The 17387-nt window shown below is 47.7% G+C and overlaps 1 protein-coding gene across 3 annotated transcripts in view; it reads right to left on the reverse strand.

Annotated features, from left to right (window-relative positions):
* The window catches only part of LOC104312701 (Golgi integral membrane protein 4), a 41561-nt gene extending 29439 nt beyond the window's left edge, over positions 1–12122 (reverse strand). The window contains exons 1-4 of one of the 3 annotated variants that reach the window (XM_069782683.1): positions 11530–12122; positions 3432–3506; positions 2109–2158; positions 381–434 (exon numbers count right to left, since the gene is read on the reverse strand). In XM_069782683.1, coding sequence (XP_069638784.1) covers positions 381–434; positions 2109–2158; positions 3432–3506; positions 11530–11716 — 366 coding nt within the window. In that variant the 5' untranslated portion in view covers positions 11717–12122. The remainder of the gene's footprint in view (positions 1–380; positions 435–2108; positions 2159–3431; positions 3507–11529) is intronic. The other 2 variants (XM_069782684.1, XM_069782682.1) reach the window with 2 other exon arrangements.
* Between the last annotated feature and the right edge of the window lie 5265 nt (positions 12123–17387).

A 17387-nucleotide genomic window follows, 5' to 3' on the forward strand; every position in this document is an offset into this window, starting at 1 on the left:
TTGTATTAGCCCAAAGGGCAAGCTACAATGAATAGACCCATTTTCACACTAAAAGACCCAGAAAAGAACACGGTGAACAACAGAACTCCTGTGCGATAAACTGCACAAAGACTACCATTGAAATGAGGCATAGGTGAAGGCTGTAATCTGATGCAAAGCCCAACAGAATAAATAGGAAACTCCCATGAACCTGAATAGTCAGGAAGGAATGTAGATCAACACCACTGTGTGGTCTCCTCCCTCTGTGCTGGCAGTAGCAGCGTGAAACCCTTGGTCTCTCCTAGGCATCTCCGGCAAGCGAAAGCACCAACTCTCCATCCAGGGAGCATTCTTTAACACGCAGCAGATGGTGAGTACGTGAAACCAGACTCCTCCCTTACCTTCAGTATCTTGTGCTGGGAACTGAGGGCCCCGTATCTGTTCATAGAATCTTGCTGGAAAGAAAGATTCAACAGTGCCATTAGATCCCAGAAAAACTTAAGGCAGGGAGAAACACACACACGAGCACCTGCCCAGCCACTGCACCAACAAGAAGTTCCCACTGCCCCTTCACACACACAGGCACACGCACGGTGACTGGGAACAAGCCTACCAAGGTGGTGACCAGCAGAACATGCAGCCTGAACCTGGCTGGAAAAGAACCCCTTCGAAACAACCTAGCCACCAGCTAATTAATTGCACTCTCTTGATTCACATTCAGAGCAGTTTTCCCCAGTCTTCAGTTGTTTTTCTAGGACAGGCCCAGTGCTGAAAGGGCTTTGAACAGTAAACCCCCCCCTAAAGCAGGCTGAGCACTCTTTGCAGCAGCTGAGGGGGAGGCAGACAGCACCAGAACTAAGGCTTTCGCCTACATGCACAAATTGCACCATTTAACAAAAAAAATTAATCACTAAGCAATTGAGTAAGCCTAAAGCAAACTCCTGTAACTAGGTACAGCTACCAAACTAAGCTCAACAGACACAAACCAGCAGCAAAGAGGGATTTACATGTGTGCACAGAAGGCTCTGTACCAGTTTAACAAACCTGCTTACACCTTGCTAAGGGTCACGGTCTTCCCCGTTGTCCACAGGGTACCATTCGTCACTGTAGCACCAGCACCTCAGCGCAGCAGGTGTGAAAGCCACCAGCCACCCGTGCTCAAAGGCTAAGTCCCCACGGCAGTAGTGGCACCTGAGAGGGAACATGCTGCAGCGTCTCCCATTACATGCAGTTTTACTAATATCTGCTGGGATCTCTGTTTGGGTAGCTTAAAGCAACGTGGCTGAGACGCTAAGCAGCACCACGGAAGTGCAAACTAACCGCCATGCAGAGATTTCCACTACAACCCACAATTTAACTTACACGATAAATACTCAATATGGTATGAAATATTACCCGCAAATGAGCACAAACTGCAAGGGAGCTGCCCAGCCACGGAGTATTCAGATATTCATCCATGAGTTTCTTTCTGTAACAGGATGACATTCACCCACAGATAAGCAGGCTAAAAGCAATTCCTCTTCTCCAGCATCTCATCAACAGATGCTCTGAGAAAGGAATAAAACCAGCCTTATAACTTCACGTGAACGGGACAGACTGTAACCCAGGGATGCATTTCTTCCTACCGCTCACTGAAAAGTCCTTCTTTTCCCTGCCAATTGAGAAGTCCACAGGCTAGTGGAAATCATTTGACGGTCCCTGGAGACAGAAAACAATGGATATGCTTTCCCCAACAACACCATGGCCTTTCTTCTCCATGTTCCCTGTGGTGTGCCTTGCATTCAATTTCCCCAGGACTCTTCTGTACTGTGAAACAGCAACTCCCTTTTCAGACTGCAGCACAGGACTCCCTGCTACACCAGGAGCTGACAATCAGGTCATCTACTCTGCGATCACACATGGGAGAATAGGCAGAAATGCTCTAGCACAACAGTCTTTCCCTAAAATGAAATAAATCCTTACACGCCAACAGCCTTGCAAGGTGGAGTCAGCCAAAGTTCATCTTGCACCATACACACTCATAGTCTTTCATGCCTTCCAGACAGCAGCACTGGCCTCATGACTGTGCTGGTACTGGAAAAATCTTTACCATTATTACACACACACTCTGAGGAATAAACCATACCTACCTTCTCCTTATTGAGAGCTTCCTGAGCTTCTAACTTATACACTAAAAAATCTAGAAATGGAAGAAGAGAAGACAATTTAATGAGCTGGAATTTAACAAGGATCTGCTTTATATTTTGGTGGGGGAGGGAAGAAGGGAATCAGCCCCTTGCTGAGCAAAAGGCTGCAACTCCACAAGCTGGAATGCAGATGCTGCTAGGAGACTCTACTCAATACTCTCAGAAGGATGGTGGTATTTTCCATGAGAGCTGTCCACCCATCTAATCTGGCCCAAATGTCCTTCCTTTCCCATTCTATAGGCAAGTGCATTGGTGACTTCCTACTTCAGCACACAAACAGCTACATTTTGATGTCACTGAAGCCGTGTAAGGATTTGGGGTGCTCTGAAATGAGAGATGACTCTGGAAAAGAGAAATCAAAGCTTCCATGAGACCAAAAGGAACTTATCTGCTGATCTCATGTGCACCACCTTCTTAAAATGGGAAGGTCCCATGACAAGATAACGTTTATTAGGATGCTTCATTTTCTCAGTCAGTCCCCACCAAATAAATGAAAGAGGCAGAAATGCATTTTCTCCCTTAGCTATGTAGCCACATAGCTACAGCCAAACCTGAATGCTGTCTGTCAGCATTTCCAGAAACACAGTGCATGTAGGGGTAAGGAATAATGATTATTTACTCCACATACCAGTTTTGAAGATAAAAACTAAGCTATTAAGTTGCCAACAACAATCAGGTGCAAAGGGGTCTGACATCCAAGCACACTACTCCACTGAAAGGTACCTGAGCTAATCCATTAGCTTTCTCCTTCCTGTTGTATTTCATGGTCTTAAAATATCCTGCATGTATCTACTTTTGTACATCAACTTTAAAGGATCTGGTCAGTCTGTATTGTCCGTGTAGTGGACATGGAGTGCAGTGATGCTAATATTATTAAGCACTTGTAGAGCTCAGCATCTTCAGATCGCCTTTATAAGAAAGTTTATGTATTTCCAGGAAAAAGCATGGTCTAGTGCCAGGTTTAGCTATCACTTAAAGTGCTCAAGCACCACCTCATGGGTACTGTTACTCACAGATCAGACTGAGAACATAAGTAGGAATATGAGAGAACAGAACCCACCTCCCAGCACCTTTTGCCCATGGGCGCTGGACGAGTCAGTTAACTATAAGTACAAACCAGGGATGAGTCTCACCTGGGGGACATTCAGTAACATCCACACGTGGCCCTGAAGGCAGAAAACACTTGGGGTACAACACACACATCTCCCCACAGGACAGCTGGAGGGCTGGCTGGCCACCACTATGCCATCCATGCAAGAGACTCACCTTCCTTCGTCTTCTTGTGTTCCCCTCGCTCCTTCTGCAAGGATCGTTCTAGCCGGGATCTGTGCTCATACACAACTGCAGAAGCAGAAAGAGGCAAAGCATGAGATAAACCCTGAAATTTCTTTCCACGTATTCTTTCCCCCAAAACAGGCTTCTCGCAGGTCACGCAACCAGGGGCACAAGCGGACCTTAAATTCTGCCATGGACTGGGCCAGAAAGTGCCCAAGAGAGCAGACTTGGGCAAAAAAGCCTTTCCTGTTTTCAATGGCCTGCATCACCCTGGGTTTCTGGGCTTAAGCACGCAGTAGCTCACATGTAAAATCCAGACCAAGCAAATCAACAGTCCTGAAATACATGCAGATATCCAATGTCCTAAACAATGAAAGGGTCAAGTCCAGCTACAAGCTGTTTGCACTTTGTCAACTGTGAAAAGATAAGGTCTAGAGCAGGGTGGGACAGCTGGACTAGAGACAATGGATATTCCTCATATGACACACCAGTCTGTCATTCTGTGAGTATTTGCACTCAGGTTTTGCTTTGGAGTCTAAGCTGCAAAGCCCAAGAGCTGGCTTTAGCGGCCAGTGGCTAAACTGTATATTTGAGGGCCAAGCCCACTACCAGGCTCAAGGTAGCCAGAGCCTTCTGGGTCATCTGTTCTGTAAAAGCATCAGCAACATGCGGGAGAGACATTTTCTCCCCTTCCACAACCCAACCATTAACTGGCCCTCAGGCCACTAAGGAAAAGTGAGCCAAGCAGCTCTCTCTCCCATTACACACAAAAAAGCATCTGTACTCTGCACAGGAGCCGAGAAGGGAGAGGGATGAGGCTGCTTCAGGGATGAGGCTGCTTCATACAGCAGCCACATGACAAATGGAAGTGCCAGAGAAGCTTCTTGATGGATGGCGATTTTAATCCACTCTGATGTCTGAATGCTAACCAAGAGCTTTCCCTGAGTCACAGCACTCAGCTGCAATAAGGCTCCTCCATCCCCTCTGCACAGAGACTGCCACCATGCCAGAATGGCACTGGGCAGCAATTCGGGGGGCGGGAGGGCAATAAAAGAAACTTGCCTCCAGAGCCAGTATCTTTGGGGGCAAATCGTGCCACGATGTGCACTCTCCAGGAGAATGAACAAAGCGGGATGATATTTGCATGCATAAAACAGCGCTAACCCATTCCTTGCAAGTCTGACACCTCTGTAGCCCCTGAAGAAAAACAAACAAAACCCCAAAGAAAACCACTTTTTTTGCTGCCTCACCCATCTCTCCCCAGGCAGGGAATTCAAGTTACCCAGTTCTTCAGAACTCCACAGAACTCACAGACTGCCTATGCCTCACCTCTTCCTTCTGCATTGCAAAATGGCAACTATTCTTGCATTTTGAGGCTGTGTCTTCCTCACAGCAGGTCTCCTAATTACACTAAGCGCATGGAAGACTGTAATTTCACCAGGCAGCAAAGCACTGCTGCCATGACCATTCTTCAAGAGCTTTTTAATCAAAGTTGGGCATTCAAGGGATGCATTCCTCACCCTTATGAGCCACATCCCCCTGCAACTTTATGCAGAGCAGACCTGAGAGCACAGTCTAATTTTATCCAGCCTCTTAAAAAGCCTGGTTCACTATTGCATATTTCTCTTCTGTTAGATCACAACAAATCCAAGTCTGGTGGCTTTATCAGGACCCTCACAATGACTGGTGTTTTTCTTCCCACCTGGAAATGTCCTTCCCGCACCGAAAAAGAACCTCCACATGGTGTAACTCCATGCTTTTTAAGCCAAGCTCATGACATTGGCTAGGTCCAAGCTTGGGATTTTTGCGATACTTTGGTTTACCAGCAGTGGATCTGTTAATATTTACAGTGATCTCCAGCAACAGCTGAGTACCTGAGCAAATCATGGGAAAAAGAAGTGATACATGAAGCCAGGCATGGTAAAGTGTTGAATCCTAAGGGGTTTGCCGATTGTAGTACAACTGCTTCATAAGCCTTCTGGGGGCACTAGCCCAGCTAGCCAGGTAGGCAACTAGGCTAGATACTGAGGGTAGCTGGAGCTGAGGCTCCAGCTTCAAGACACAAACTGAATCCAAACATCTCCGTATCCTGTTGTCCCCCCTGGAGCAACTTCAGTGCCTCCAGGCAGTGACTTTTCCTATACTGAAATGCAGGCTTCAGCAGGACAAGACAGACAAGTTGGCTTTTCCTGGACTAGACTGGTTTTAGACACTGCAGGTACAAGGACTATGTTTTAGGGTCTGCCAGCCTGGGCTCATCATGTGCCAGCTCTGTCCCACCCCAGATTGAGGAGCCATTCCCCAGGCATACATTCGGATCCAAGCTCTCTGCCCTGACCCACCTAATTCCCTCTGTCACTTCTGAACTCCCTCAGGGAGCAGGAAGGGCCAGTGTCCTAGGTCAGGAACTCCTAATGTCACCAGCCATGCTATCTCCTTCCTTCTCTTTGTTACCTTCCCTGGTTAACAAAGGCAGACATCCCAATGGCGAACATGCTTCCCCTGGGCTGGGTCACTTCATTAATATTTTCCTCTGGAGTGAGGAAACTACCATATTCTCCAAACCATTACAGCAGAAATATTTGTTTTCCCTCTGGGAGGACTTTTTCCCCCGCTGAGCACATTGGTAAGCAGCAAGCCCATCACCGCAGCTGTCCAAGTGTCTACTTCATGACGGCTTTATTTTTAGAAACACTTTTCCCACCAGACTACTCAGATATCACCCTGAGGGCTTCCCCAGCCCAGCTAAGCACACAAGAGGCTGTGGGTGCTTCTTCACTACATGCTAAAAAGCCTTGTTCAACAAAATTGTCATCTTGAGAACATCAGCCGCTTCCCAAAACATCTGCGAGCTCTGGGCACTCATGCTTCTGCCACGAGCATCTCGCTTTCTTGCAGTCTCATCCAGCGGAGCACCTGAGGACAAGTCTTTGATGCGATGGGAACTTCACACCAGCAATGAAAAGTCATGGCTGCTGGACTATTAGGGATGCCCAGCAATTCACAGGCTTTACCATGCCCTTTCAGGTACTCTGAGCTTCCAGTCTGCATTTGCCTCAGTGGTTCTGGGCTTGGAGGAATTCCCCACGTTGGAGTTTCTCCTGTAGGCATTTCATTTTGTTTACGAGTAACCTGAGTACACTGAAAGAAAACAGAATCTATGACCAGGGTTAGAAACTCAGCCCACACAGGCAGGTCACCCACCTCTCCAGGTCCCTGCAGCTGAAGAACCCGGGGCAACGGAGGCAGCGACCAGCCCCACTGACAGCACAGTTCTGCTCCATCACCCAGAACAGCAAAGTGCACTGGGTACCACAGGAGGCAAGTTGAACAGCTACAGCCTCACGCCAAAAAGCCAAGCGCTCTCAGCACAGGAGCAGGCAAGTAAATAACTATTTTGTGTAGAAAAAGTCTGCTTAGATGACCCCAGGTTACCAGGTGCTATTGATCTCACGTAGTAAATGGGAAACTAAAGCACAGGAAGGCATCAATAGCAATAGGCTTGTGCTAACACCCATAACCACAAATCCTGATGCAAGCACCACAAAGCAGATGAGTCTTCAGGAACAGCTCCTTATCACAGACTGCTTATTCAGAAATTTAAGACAAAATCCAGCTCTCCCGACACTTTTTTTAATAAGGAAGATAAGCTGAAGTAACCTCCAGTGACTAGACAAAAAAGTTGTACTCTCTCCTGCCATTCCTCCAGGTCTTCAGAGCCCAGAAAAGGTGGGTTCAGCTTTACACAAAGGAGCAAGTGCTGCATAAAGTAGTCTCTCTACTGATCTTTGAGGTGGAATACAGCAACAACTTAACAGACCAAAATGGCACAGTACAGCTTCAGAGGACAGGAAGCCAGGAAGTCTTTAACAATTTGCAACTACAAGAGAGAATGGAGGGTGGTCAGTGTCTAAATCCAGGCTGGAATTCAGCCAGAACTCAGCACTAAAGCACTGTCACCTGCTGCCAAATGAGCTAAAATGCAGAACTTGAACTGCTGAAACAATGAAATCCCTTCCAGTGCCTTGCCTTTGGGAAAGAACAGGTCAGGCCTTCCACAGACTCATTCTCATTTTAAAGGACCACAGGAAACAGGGTGATTGTGTGAAGGGGTTGCCTCGCATACCCCAGAGTACCAAGATAAACATCTGCCAGGAAGAGTTTAAGAGATCCATAAAGGGAGAGTGATTCCAGTCTTGCCAACAGTCCCAGGTTTTACTCTCCTCCTGTTCAAGTGGTTTCATTTTACCCTGCCTGGGAAAGCCACGAGTGCACGCTAGCTCCCTGCTTTCATGGAGCAAGGCAGCAGAGGCATCAAATTTGCTGCTCTGGTTCTGCAAAAACTACACACATTGCATAGTTCATTAGGCCATTTCTATGCCAATAGCACATTCTGTGGAAAGAGTCATCATACTGCCCGTGGCTCACAGCTCCAAGCAGCTCTCAGCACACAGAGATCAACACTAACTTCCAGACTGTACCATGCTCCTTCCCCTGTCATCACCCAGAAAAAGCTTTTTTCTCTGTTGCTCTCCTTTTTAGGGGCATCAGATACTCCTGCCAGTCTCCATCCAGTCACATCACAACTAATCACCCATGGCACCAGTCACTCAGGCTCAAGAATCATCCAGAGCAAGGGGAGCAGAACAAAAGCCAGACTCATCATACCCCTTCTCTGATCCAGAGAGATGGCAAAGGAGAGGCAGACTGGGTAAAAGACACCTGATGGTGAGGACAGGAGTGCTGCATTCTCATGCTGAGCAGCTGTGCAAAGGCAGAGAGAAAATTCCTCCGTCCCAGACACCAGTTTGATGTGCCATTGTCAGGCCACATCAGGAAAGTCAGACAAGTGGATGGTATACTATAAATGCACCCTTCCTCCCCATCTGTTCCAAGAGTGCTGTTAGTGAACTCACCAAAATAAAATCTCTCTGGTTTCACTCAGAACCTCCAGGCAGCAGCATGCTCATACATATACAGGCACACACCTATGGAAAACGGGAGGTGGCAAAGCAACACTCCACTTAAAGCCACCTGCTACATAACTCAGCATGGCACGTGTGTGGGGTGGGGGCCGAGACAGAACAGCTTCATCTGAAGTGCACGCCAGGTCACAGCTTGCCAGACTGTGTCTCTAATCCCCTCTGAGCCTCCTGACACAGCACCAGAGTCCCCCAAATCACAGCCCTCAAGAGAAAGCCCGCTATTTGGCGAGCTGTCTCCGTGCGCCTTCAGACACACCTCCAACCCCACGCAGCAGAAACAGAAGAGATGGAGGGACAGAAAAGCCAAGCAGATTTTCCTCCTGGCTTCCAGCTGGGCCACAATATGGAAAGAGGGTCTAATGGGTCACAGCAAACGACTACCTCTGCGGCAGCAGCAGCAAGAGCTGGCCGGGACAAGGGGAACTAACCACCAGGCAAGAGGTTGGACAAGGTCACACACACAACAATACCTCCCTTTCTTCTTCTCACACAATGTGTTTTACCCTACAGCAAAGTCAGCAGCTGCTTTGCTCTTATTTTAAAAGAGTAGATGAGATCCGTTTCCCTGCAGGCAGCCAGTACCCCCTGTACCATGTGCAGTTCTCAGCCCTCCCAGCATACAGAACAGGCAGTGTTGGTTTCAAGACAGCTTCGCTCCCTCCTCCACTTGCTTTTCCCTTTCATTCGACTCTTCGCCCAGCCCTACACTTTCAAGCTTTATTTATAGAGGCTGCCAGAAGCACTGACCATATATTGTACCTGGATATAAGAAGGGTAGGAAATACTCGATAGCTGAAAGGAGACACCTGAAGCACTAAACAGTACTGAATTCCACCTCATCTAACACATCCTCCTTTTGTAGAGCTGGAAGGACAGAAATCAGATGCAGAAGACACAGCAATTGAAGTCATTCAACAAGCTGGCAGAGGGGCAGGGATAAAGCCCAGATTCCCAACTCTCCGGTGTCCAACACCAAAGCACCGCAGGGAGCAGCGCTGGAAGACAACAGCACGAGAGCCACGGCCATCCGTGCAAGACACCCCTGCACTTTAAGACTTCCATGAACATGGCTCCCATCTGCCAGTCGCTAGGCTTCTCCCACCAGCCAAATCCAAAAAGAAGCTTTGCCTTTGTTAAAATTGTTGGACAAGTAAGTGTCTTCTCAAAATAAAAAGGGTATCCATGGCAACAACTGTATTTAGGCATGGGAGGACTGACAGAGGGTTAGAAACCCCAGCAACAGGCTACAGCTCTGCTATTCAAACATATTTGGGTGGAAAAACTATTATGAGCCCATCTCAGTTGTTTGCTTGAGCCTGCTGTTCCCCAACTGGGGTTCCCTGAGGCTACCACTGTCATCTCATTCTCTGAAGAACCAGCCCCTCTCTCCAAGAGAAGCAAGAGATACTGACACACCAGAAAGGAATGTGGGCTCGCTTCTGCCTTGCTGATCTTTACATCTCAGAAACACAGGATGCAGGTGGAAATCTCTGTGGCTGGGACTGTACAATACATTAGGAACCGTAGCTGTTTCACTGCCTTGTGATAGAGTAAGAAGAAATGGAAACAAAACATAATAGCAGTGAACCTATACACACACAAGTTCTATTCACAAGATTGTTTTTTTAAAGCATGTTTCCTTGAGAGACAAACAAAACACATACACCACACTCCGCTTTCCCAGTTTACAGGTTGAAATACACAGCCCTGAGCACAAGCAGCCTATGTACAACGTTACATTTGCATCACAACACTGCACGCAAAAACACCGGAAAAGATTTAACCCTAAAAGGCACATATGTTGGAGTCACAGATCTGCAGAATTCCCCAGCAATACAGGCTACGGAAACAACGTCACTATATGTCAACAGAGGTCATAACGGATAGCCCATATTTGATTTTAGCCTGAGGAAGAGCTCTCAATGTAAACACTATAATCTAAACCCACTTGTTAGAAGAGGAGGTGTTAAATGAATCTCTTGACCTTGAGTCACTAGAACCACAGGCAAACAATATTTGGTCCACATAAAATTCATTCTGTGGGCACTCCAGAACCAACTCGTCCTCCAGCGTTACACACACAACTGCTGGCTACCAAAGAGTGGATTCCCACCAAACCTCTCTACAGGGAGCTCAGCAAATCCCTCTAAAGACTCCAGATCTAGTGACAGGTGCTGGAAACACAGCTTTGGCAGATGCAGTAAGGCTAGAATGATAGACTAGACAAAGAAGATAAGACTTCAGCAATGGAGTAATGTGTTCTCAGCCTTCCTTACTGAGATCTTGCCATAGGCTAAATGTCATTCTCCCACAGTTTGACATTTATGTAAGGAGGACAAATGAGGGGGGAAAGGGGCAGGAGGAATATACATATTATGCTTCTCTTCCCATCTTCTGGCAGCTCTTGCCAAGGGAACCAAGTGCTGGTCAGCAGGCTCAGAAAAACCAATTCTTTCTCCTCCTCCCCCCATTTTAGGGAGCTCTCCGCCGCAGCCTCCATCAGCCCCAAACAAGCTGGCAAGACTTTGCTAGTCACAGATCAATCTCTTGAGAAGATGAGAGGTTTGTTGCCTTGCAAAGGCAACGGGCAGTAGACAGTATGACGACAAACTTTACTAAAGGACCCTTTGCCTCTCTATTCACTTTCCGGACAGACGCTCCTGCAGGCTGGAGAGTGGTTCCACATCTCGGAGCCTGCCCAACCAGCCTCCGTTAAGTCCTGTTTGCATTTTTTACTGCTTCGCATTTAGAATGACATAGGACTAGTCTTTACGGCCAAAGGGAACTACAGGGAGAAGAAATGGAATAGATGTGACGCAGCTGAACTCACCAATCCAGCACACTCCGTTCCCCTTGCTGCTGTGAGCAGCAATTCAGATTCAAGGCTATTCTAATTCTAGACAGCAACGCTGAGCGGGGGGGGAGAGAGAAAATAAGCGACAACATCTTCTCAGAGCTCTTTAAAGCCAAAAGCTGAACCTCGCTCCGCAAAAGCACCCCGCTTGTGGCTGGGCTGTGCGGCAAAAACACCAGCAGGTAATAATATTGGGAGAGAGGGAAGTTGAGCGTGTGTTGTGCACACACAGACAGAGCAGGTCACTCACCTTGGAGCTGGGCAGACAGCGCTTCTTGCTGCTGTTTGTATTTCTGGGCCAGGGCTTCAGCGTTCCGCACCTTTTGCTGCAAGTGGTTGTACATGAAAACTCCCGAGCCCAAACATGCCACGGTCACCAGGCAAAAGCCGGTCTGCAGAAGCCCCTTCTGCCTCCTCGAACACATGCCAGTCCCCATGATGGGGGCCGAAGCAAAACGATGTAGCGCTCTGCCTCTCCGGGCGTTGCTAAAGCATCGGATTCTCCCCCCCCACCGCCACCCAACAGCCCCTTTCCTCCGCAAATTCGCAGGTCCCTCTGCGAGACGCGATCAAAGTCTCGCCTCCTCTCCTTTCCAGCCCTCCGAGAAGCCGAAGAAGCTCCGGCAACGTTTTATTCCTCGTCGCCCATCGCCGAGAAGCGCAGCGCGACCCCCGTGTCCCGGAGGAAGAACCGAGGGACCGGCAGCTCCATCCCGCAGCTCCGGGGAACCGGCCCGGCACACGGGGCTCGGTCCGGGTTGCCTGGGCGGAGGGGAACCGGCGGAGGGGAGAGACGAGGAAGACGAGGAGGAGGAGGAGGAGGAAAACTTTTGCTTCCCATGTGCTGCAGTGGAGGGCGGGGGGGGGGGGGGGAAGGGGTACGGCCGCCTTTGGCTCTTCCCACCTCCCTCTCTGGAGCACCGACCGGAAAAAATAAGCCGGCGGGACGAGAAACCCTTCTTCCCCCTCCTCCGGTTTCCCCCGCCGGCAACCCGCCGCTCTCCCAAAAGGAAACGCCGGTCCCGGAGCCGGGAAACGGGCCAGGAAACCGGCGGCGGCATCCGGGCTGCGGCGGCGGCGAGTCCGCCCTCCGCGGCGGGAGGGGGGAACCGGAGCCCCGGGGGACCGGAGCTGCCGTCCGGGGGGGTTTTCCCCAAGGGAAGCCGCTGCCCCCGCTGCCCAAGCCCAAGCCCGATACGGGGCGAGAGCCCCGGGGCAGCCGGTCCCTGCCCGCATCGCCCCGGGGCTGGCTGGTGTAAGGGCTGGCTGGTGTAAGGGCTGCCTTTCATCCCACCCCACCACCTTCCTCCGCTGTCTGCTGAGCCCGGGGAAGGGTGTCGGGGCCATAGCGTCGGCGTCCATCTGTCCGTCCAGCCCTTCCCAGCAGACTTGAGCCACCAACATCTCCCACGCGTTTGGTTTCCCCTCCTTTCTCTAAACTAGCTGACAAAACCCCCGGCCTCTGCTGCTGGTACCTGTTGCTAACAGGAGAGCGATGAGGGATGCCTGCGTTAATTAACAAGGAGGACACCTTCAAATGCTTTCTTTAAAACTTTAAGGATTTTTCTAAGAGCAGTGGTGGCTTCTCAGGAAAATGTGAGCTGATAAAGGCATGAGGACAGTATATAGAGAAGGGCGTAAGATGAGTTTGGCTTTTACAAGGTGTGCTAGGTAGCTTAGCATCTCCTAAGCAGCTGCCCTTAATCTGGGCAGTTCTCTTCTAGCAGAGCCCAGCTTGTGTTACCCAGGTATGCGATGCACCGCTGCGTTGTTAGCAGAAAACAGGAACAGGAGAGAACAGTCCTACTTCCCCATCCCTGGAAACACTCAAGGTCAGGTAGGACAGGGCTCTGAGCAACGTGATCTAGTTGAAGATGTCCCTGCTTGTGGTAAGGGGGGGATGGACTAGATGACCTTGAAAGGTCCTTTCCAACCCAAACTATTCTATTATTCTATACTTCACGGGACAGACAAAGCTTTCTGGAGCCTTGCCCGTGTTCAGAGTTTAGATCTACTATTTAAGACCCCCAGGTTTATAATGAATCTTGCCTGCACCAACAGCCTGACTGTCAGGTTGGCTCATCTCTTATCTGAGCTCACAAGGTTACTTCCTCTGGAATTCTGCCAAGTTCCATATTTCAGGCATCTGGGGAATAAGCAACAATCATAACAATTAATTCTTCAGCAGCAATTCCCCTCCAAGAATCATGCACGGTCTTATACATGTTAATCAAATGAGCTTTACAGTACTGCTGGGAAATACTTGAATGGCATTCCTGTCTCCCTAATTTGCAGATGGGAAAACTGAGGCACAGCATTCCTGTAAGCTTATGATTTACCCAAAGTAACTAAGTTTTTTATGGTGGGGTTTTTTTTCAAGCATTTTAAGTGGATTTGGTATGTTCTTTGAGGTGTCTGCCAGAACAAGGGTGAGACTCAGCCTACTGGAAATCGGGTGATTTGGCTAACAGTCCTGGCTCTGAGTACAGCTTCCAGAAAACATGATATACTTTCCTTAATGAATTAACTGATTATTCCAGACTTACTGCTTAGCTCTTTCTGAAGCACTAATGTGATGCTTCATGCAGCCTATGTCTGCCATGGATCGTTTGCACGTCGGACCAGGGATAATCTTGTTGCTGATTCACATATCCTCAGTTCAAGAGACACTCCACCTACACTACATAGGCACTGTGCATCAGCCTTAGTGTCCAACTGTTTCTTTACATAAATGTCCTGGGGGGTTGTCGAATGCTTCAGCATCTCTTCAGGCTGTTTGTCAGGAGCTGGAATGTCTTTTGTCTGCATCCTGAGGACTGAGGAGGCAGCCTGTGGGATGAGGGGTTTGAGTCTCAATTTTGCCTCTATTCAGCACTTTTTTTTTTTCTTTCTCCTGCTGTCATTAATTACTTCCTCATGTGCTGGTTCCTGCTTGAGAAACACTGGGAATTTCTGAGGTTTTGACAGAGAGGACTCTGGAAAAGGTTACAATCCTGAATTGGGGAATGTCTATCTGAGAAAGATTTGATTGACAAAGTTTCTGCTATCTAGCACTTTACTCTTCTACACTGTAATAAACTTGGCTATAGGTTTAGCTCCGTATTTCTGCACCAGATCTAGGGCCAGATGAATAGTACAGCCCCAGCAAAGAGCCACAGCGTTTGCTTCTGCTCGTGCTTTGCCAGTATTTATGTTATGTGGCCTGCTAGTGATATCCCAGTAAACTGAGAGCTGATCCCACTTCCCCTGCAGACAGTGATAAAATCCTCCACTTCAGTCCTGTTCTTCCACATCAGAAAAAAAAAATATATAAAGCTCCATGGCTTTAGTTACTCTTACAAGATGTTTTCCAGTTTTCAGGAAAAGCTAAACAATGGCAGGACCCCAAAGAGATCAGGGTATCTCAGTTGAGCGCTCATAATAAACAGTCAAAATCACAACCTTGTTCACAAAGATGGGAAAATAACAGCAACGAGATTGGACTTCCTTGTTCTAGGGAACATTCCCCCGTAATTGAGGCTTCTGTTCTAAGACCCATGGCACAAACCTCCATCTTCAGAGAGTTCATTTTTATTGTGCCTAATTTGTGTTTAATATTTCAGTCTGACTAGATCTTTATGCTCATCTGACTGGGATAGATCAGAAGTTCTCTTTGCCAAAGATTTCTATGCACCAGATGAAAAGGGGACATCTTGATGATTTTGCAAGACCTAGTGTGGATATTTACCTGCTATTCACTTTTGCACTTTTCTCTTTTAACCATGCATTTTTTCAGAAAAAGGGGTTGTCACATCAGCCAGCTCAGAGGGTACTTCCTTGAGGAAATTACTACAACATCCCACATCTCTAAAGGTCTATGGCCACTAGGCACAAGTATTTTCAGGAAGGTAGAGAGGAGAGAAGGACCCTGAGCTAAACAAGTTGACCATAGGTGACAGCTCTCTTCAAATCCAACTCAAAATGCTTTGTGCCTCAGGGATTATCTGTTCATCTCCTTTTGCTTCCTCTAATCCAATGGGTGATCACGTCTGATGATAGCTTTAAAATAATAATCTGAACAAAACAAGCAATTCCCATGGGAAAGCTCAGACTGGATGCACTTGTAAAGAAAATGCCACTTTTCCCCCTGTAGAGCAAGCCATGAGTATTAACCATCTGTGCAAATATTGCAGTCCTGGAAAGCTCCATCCTTTTAATCAGAGCTTTGGATTTCATAGCAGGCATTTAATCGGCTGTGGGAGTGTTTTCAGCCAGGTTATGTAAATGCTGTCAAGAAATCAAGTGTCTGAAAAAGATGCATGTAAGGAATGTGCTAGTAGGAGACAGACAGGAGGCTTTATTGTTTAGGGGTTGCAGTTTCACAACAGTTTTTTAAAAACCTTCTGATCAAATTGGCAACATCCACAACCCATTGAAACTAAGCAGGACACTGTAGCCCTACAGCCTTTATGGGTCTTGAAAGTGCCTTCCAGGGAGACCCACGCTAGGAATCTAGTGCATAGATGTTGGAGGGTACAGGCTGAGCAGGAGAGGAGCTTGAGGCAGGAGTCTAGCGTATGAGAAACGACAGGCACAAGTGTTTAAAAAATAAAGTTTTCTCAAGTGGGCATCTGTGCACGTATGTGCATGAATTCACAGCGTTAGAAGTGTCTGCATGTCGTGCACCTCCTGGAGGTGCCTGCCCTACCACACACAGAAATTCCCAATTAATTTCTTGCAGGAGAGAAAGTGCCCTAAATTAAACAATTCCTAGGGGCAGCTCTCATCTCAGTCTCTCCAAGGTTAAGGGGTGGGAAAGCTGAACCATTCCTTCCTTCCCATAACAAGAAGTGACAGCTTCTAATTAGGATCCATTAGAGGGTGCCCCAGGGAACTGCTGGGACCATTTTTCAGAATGCATTGTTGAAATTACTTTTTGTCTTAGAATGGCATGTTGGCTCAGCTATCTCGGTTATCTTTCCCAAGCCTAGGTACGTACTTTGAGTCATCTCACTGCTGTGCCATGCCTAAAAGTAAGCATATGAGATCCCAAGAAATCTTGATGCTCTCACAGCCCTCTCAGACCTTAGGGAGAAGCTGAGCAAACTGCGGGCATGGCCATAATATAAGAGAATGTGAATGGAGGGAATGTCATGAGCATAAACCCTGACTTTTTGAGGTACAAGGTTCTAGGGTCAAACTCATCATCTAGAAGAGTATTCCGTAAAAACTGGAGCTCAAGGAGATCTATGCTTACATCCACAACTACTGGAAGATGTGTCAACACAGCCAGCAGGCTGATACCAGTAGAAAGCCACTATCCATCTATAAAGGCTGTTGGTAACTTCAAGTTCACAGAACATATTTTAAGTATAGGGCAATCAGAGCAGATAAGCTACCTCCTTGAGGCTCTGAAGAATCATACCTTACCCCGATTTAGTGTACAGCTGTGTTCCCAGTCCTTCAGTAAGAGCACAGCTGTCCAGTAGGAAGGCCAGAGAAGCATCTTGTACCGACACTGTCAGAGATGCTCCAAAATGCGTTCAGTGAGGTCAGATAATTTTGAACCCACCTTATCAAAACCCACCCTGATGATTCTGACTTTAGTACAGGATCCAGGCTGGAAGGAACCTGTCCTCCATGCAGGTGAGATCTCAAATTGATGACACATATGCAAGACTAACCATATCTGATAATGGCAGACACCCCTTGACAACTTCTTGTAAGACCATTTCAAGACAACCCATATTCAACTATTCCTATTGAGAAGCACCCACCCAAATTCCAGCAGAAAGTGGTTGATGTCTGGATGTTTTGGCATGTTACTTGGTACTTTTCTTAAAACATCAGCTCCCAGAGTCAAAGCACTATTAGAGAAGCTCACTGTTCTTTCAAAAAACAATCTATATTCCAAGCACTTACATTGACAAAAAAGCTCCATAATGTGAACTATTGCATCTTAATTCCTCTGGAAAAAGAAAGCGTATTCACTTTTTAATTCCACCTCACCTTTCACATTTTGGACTGGTAATCTTCCTGCAAAGAAGATACCTTGCCTTGAGTGAGAAGAAGCTGTTCTGAGCCAGTCTGTCATTTGGGTTCCTTTTTAATCAAAAGCAATGAGAACCG

This window comes from Haliaeetus albicilla, chromosome 4, assembly GCF_947461875.1.
Source record: "Haliaeetus albicilla chromosome 4, bHalAlb1.1, whole genome shotgun sequence".
Taxonomy (NCBI): domain Eukaryota; kingdom Metazoa; phylum Chordata; class Aves; order Accipitriformes; family Accipitridae; genus Haliaeetus; species Haliaeetus albicilla.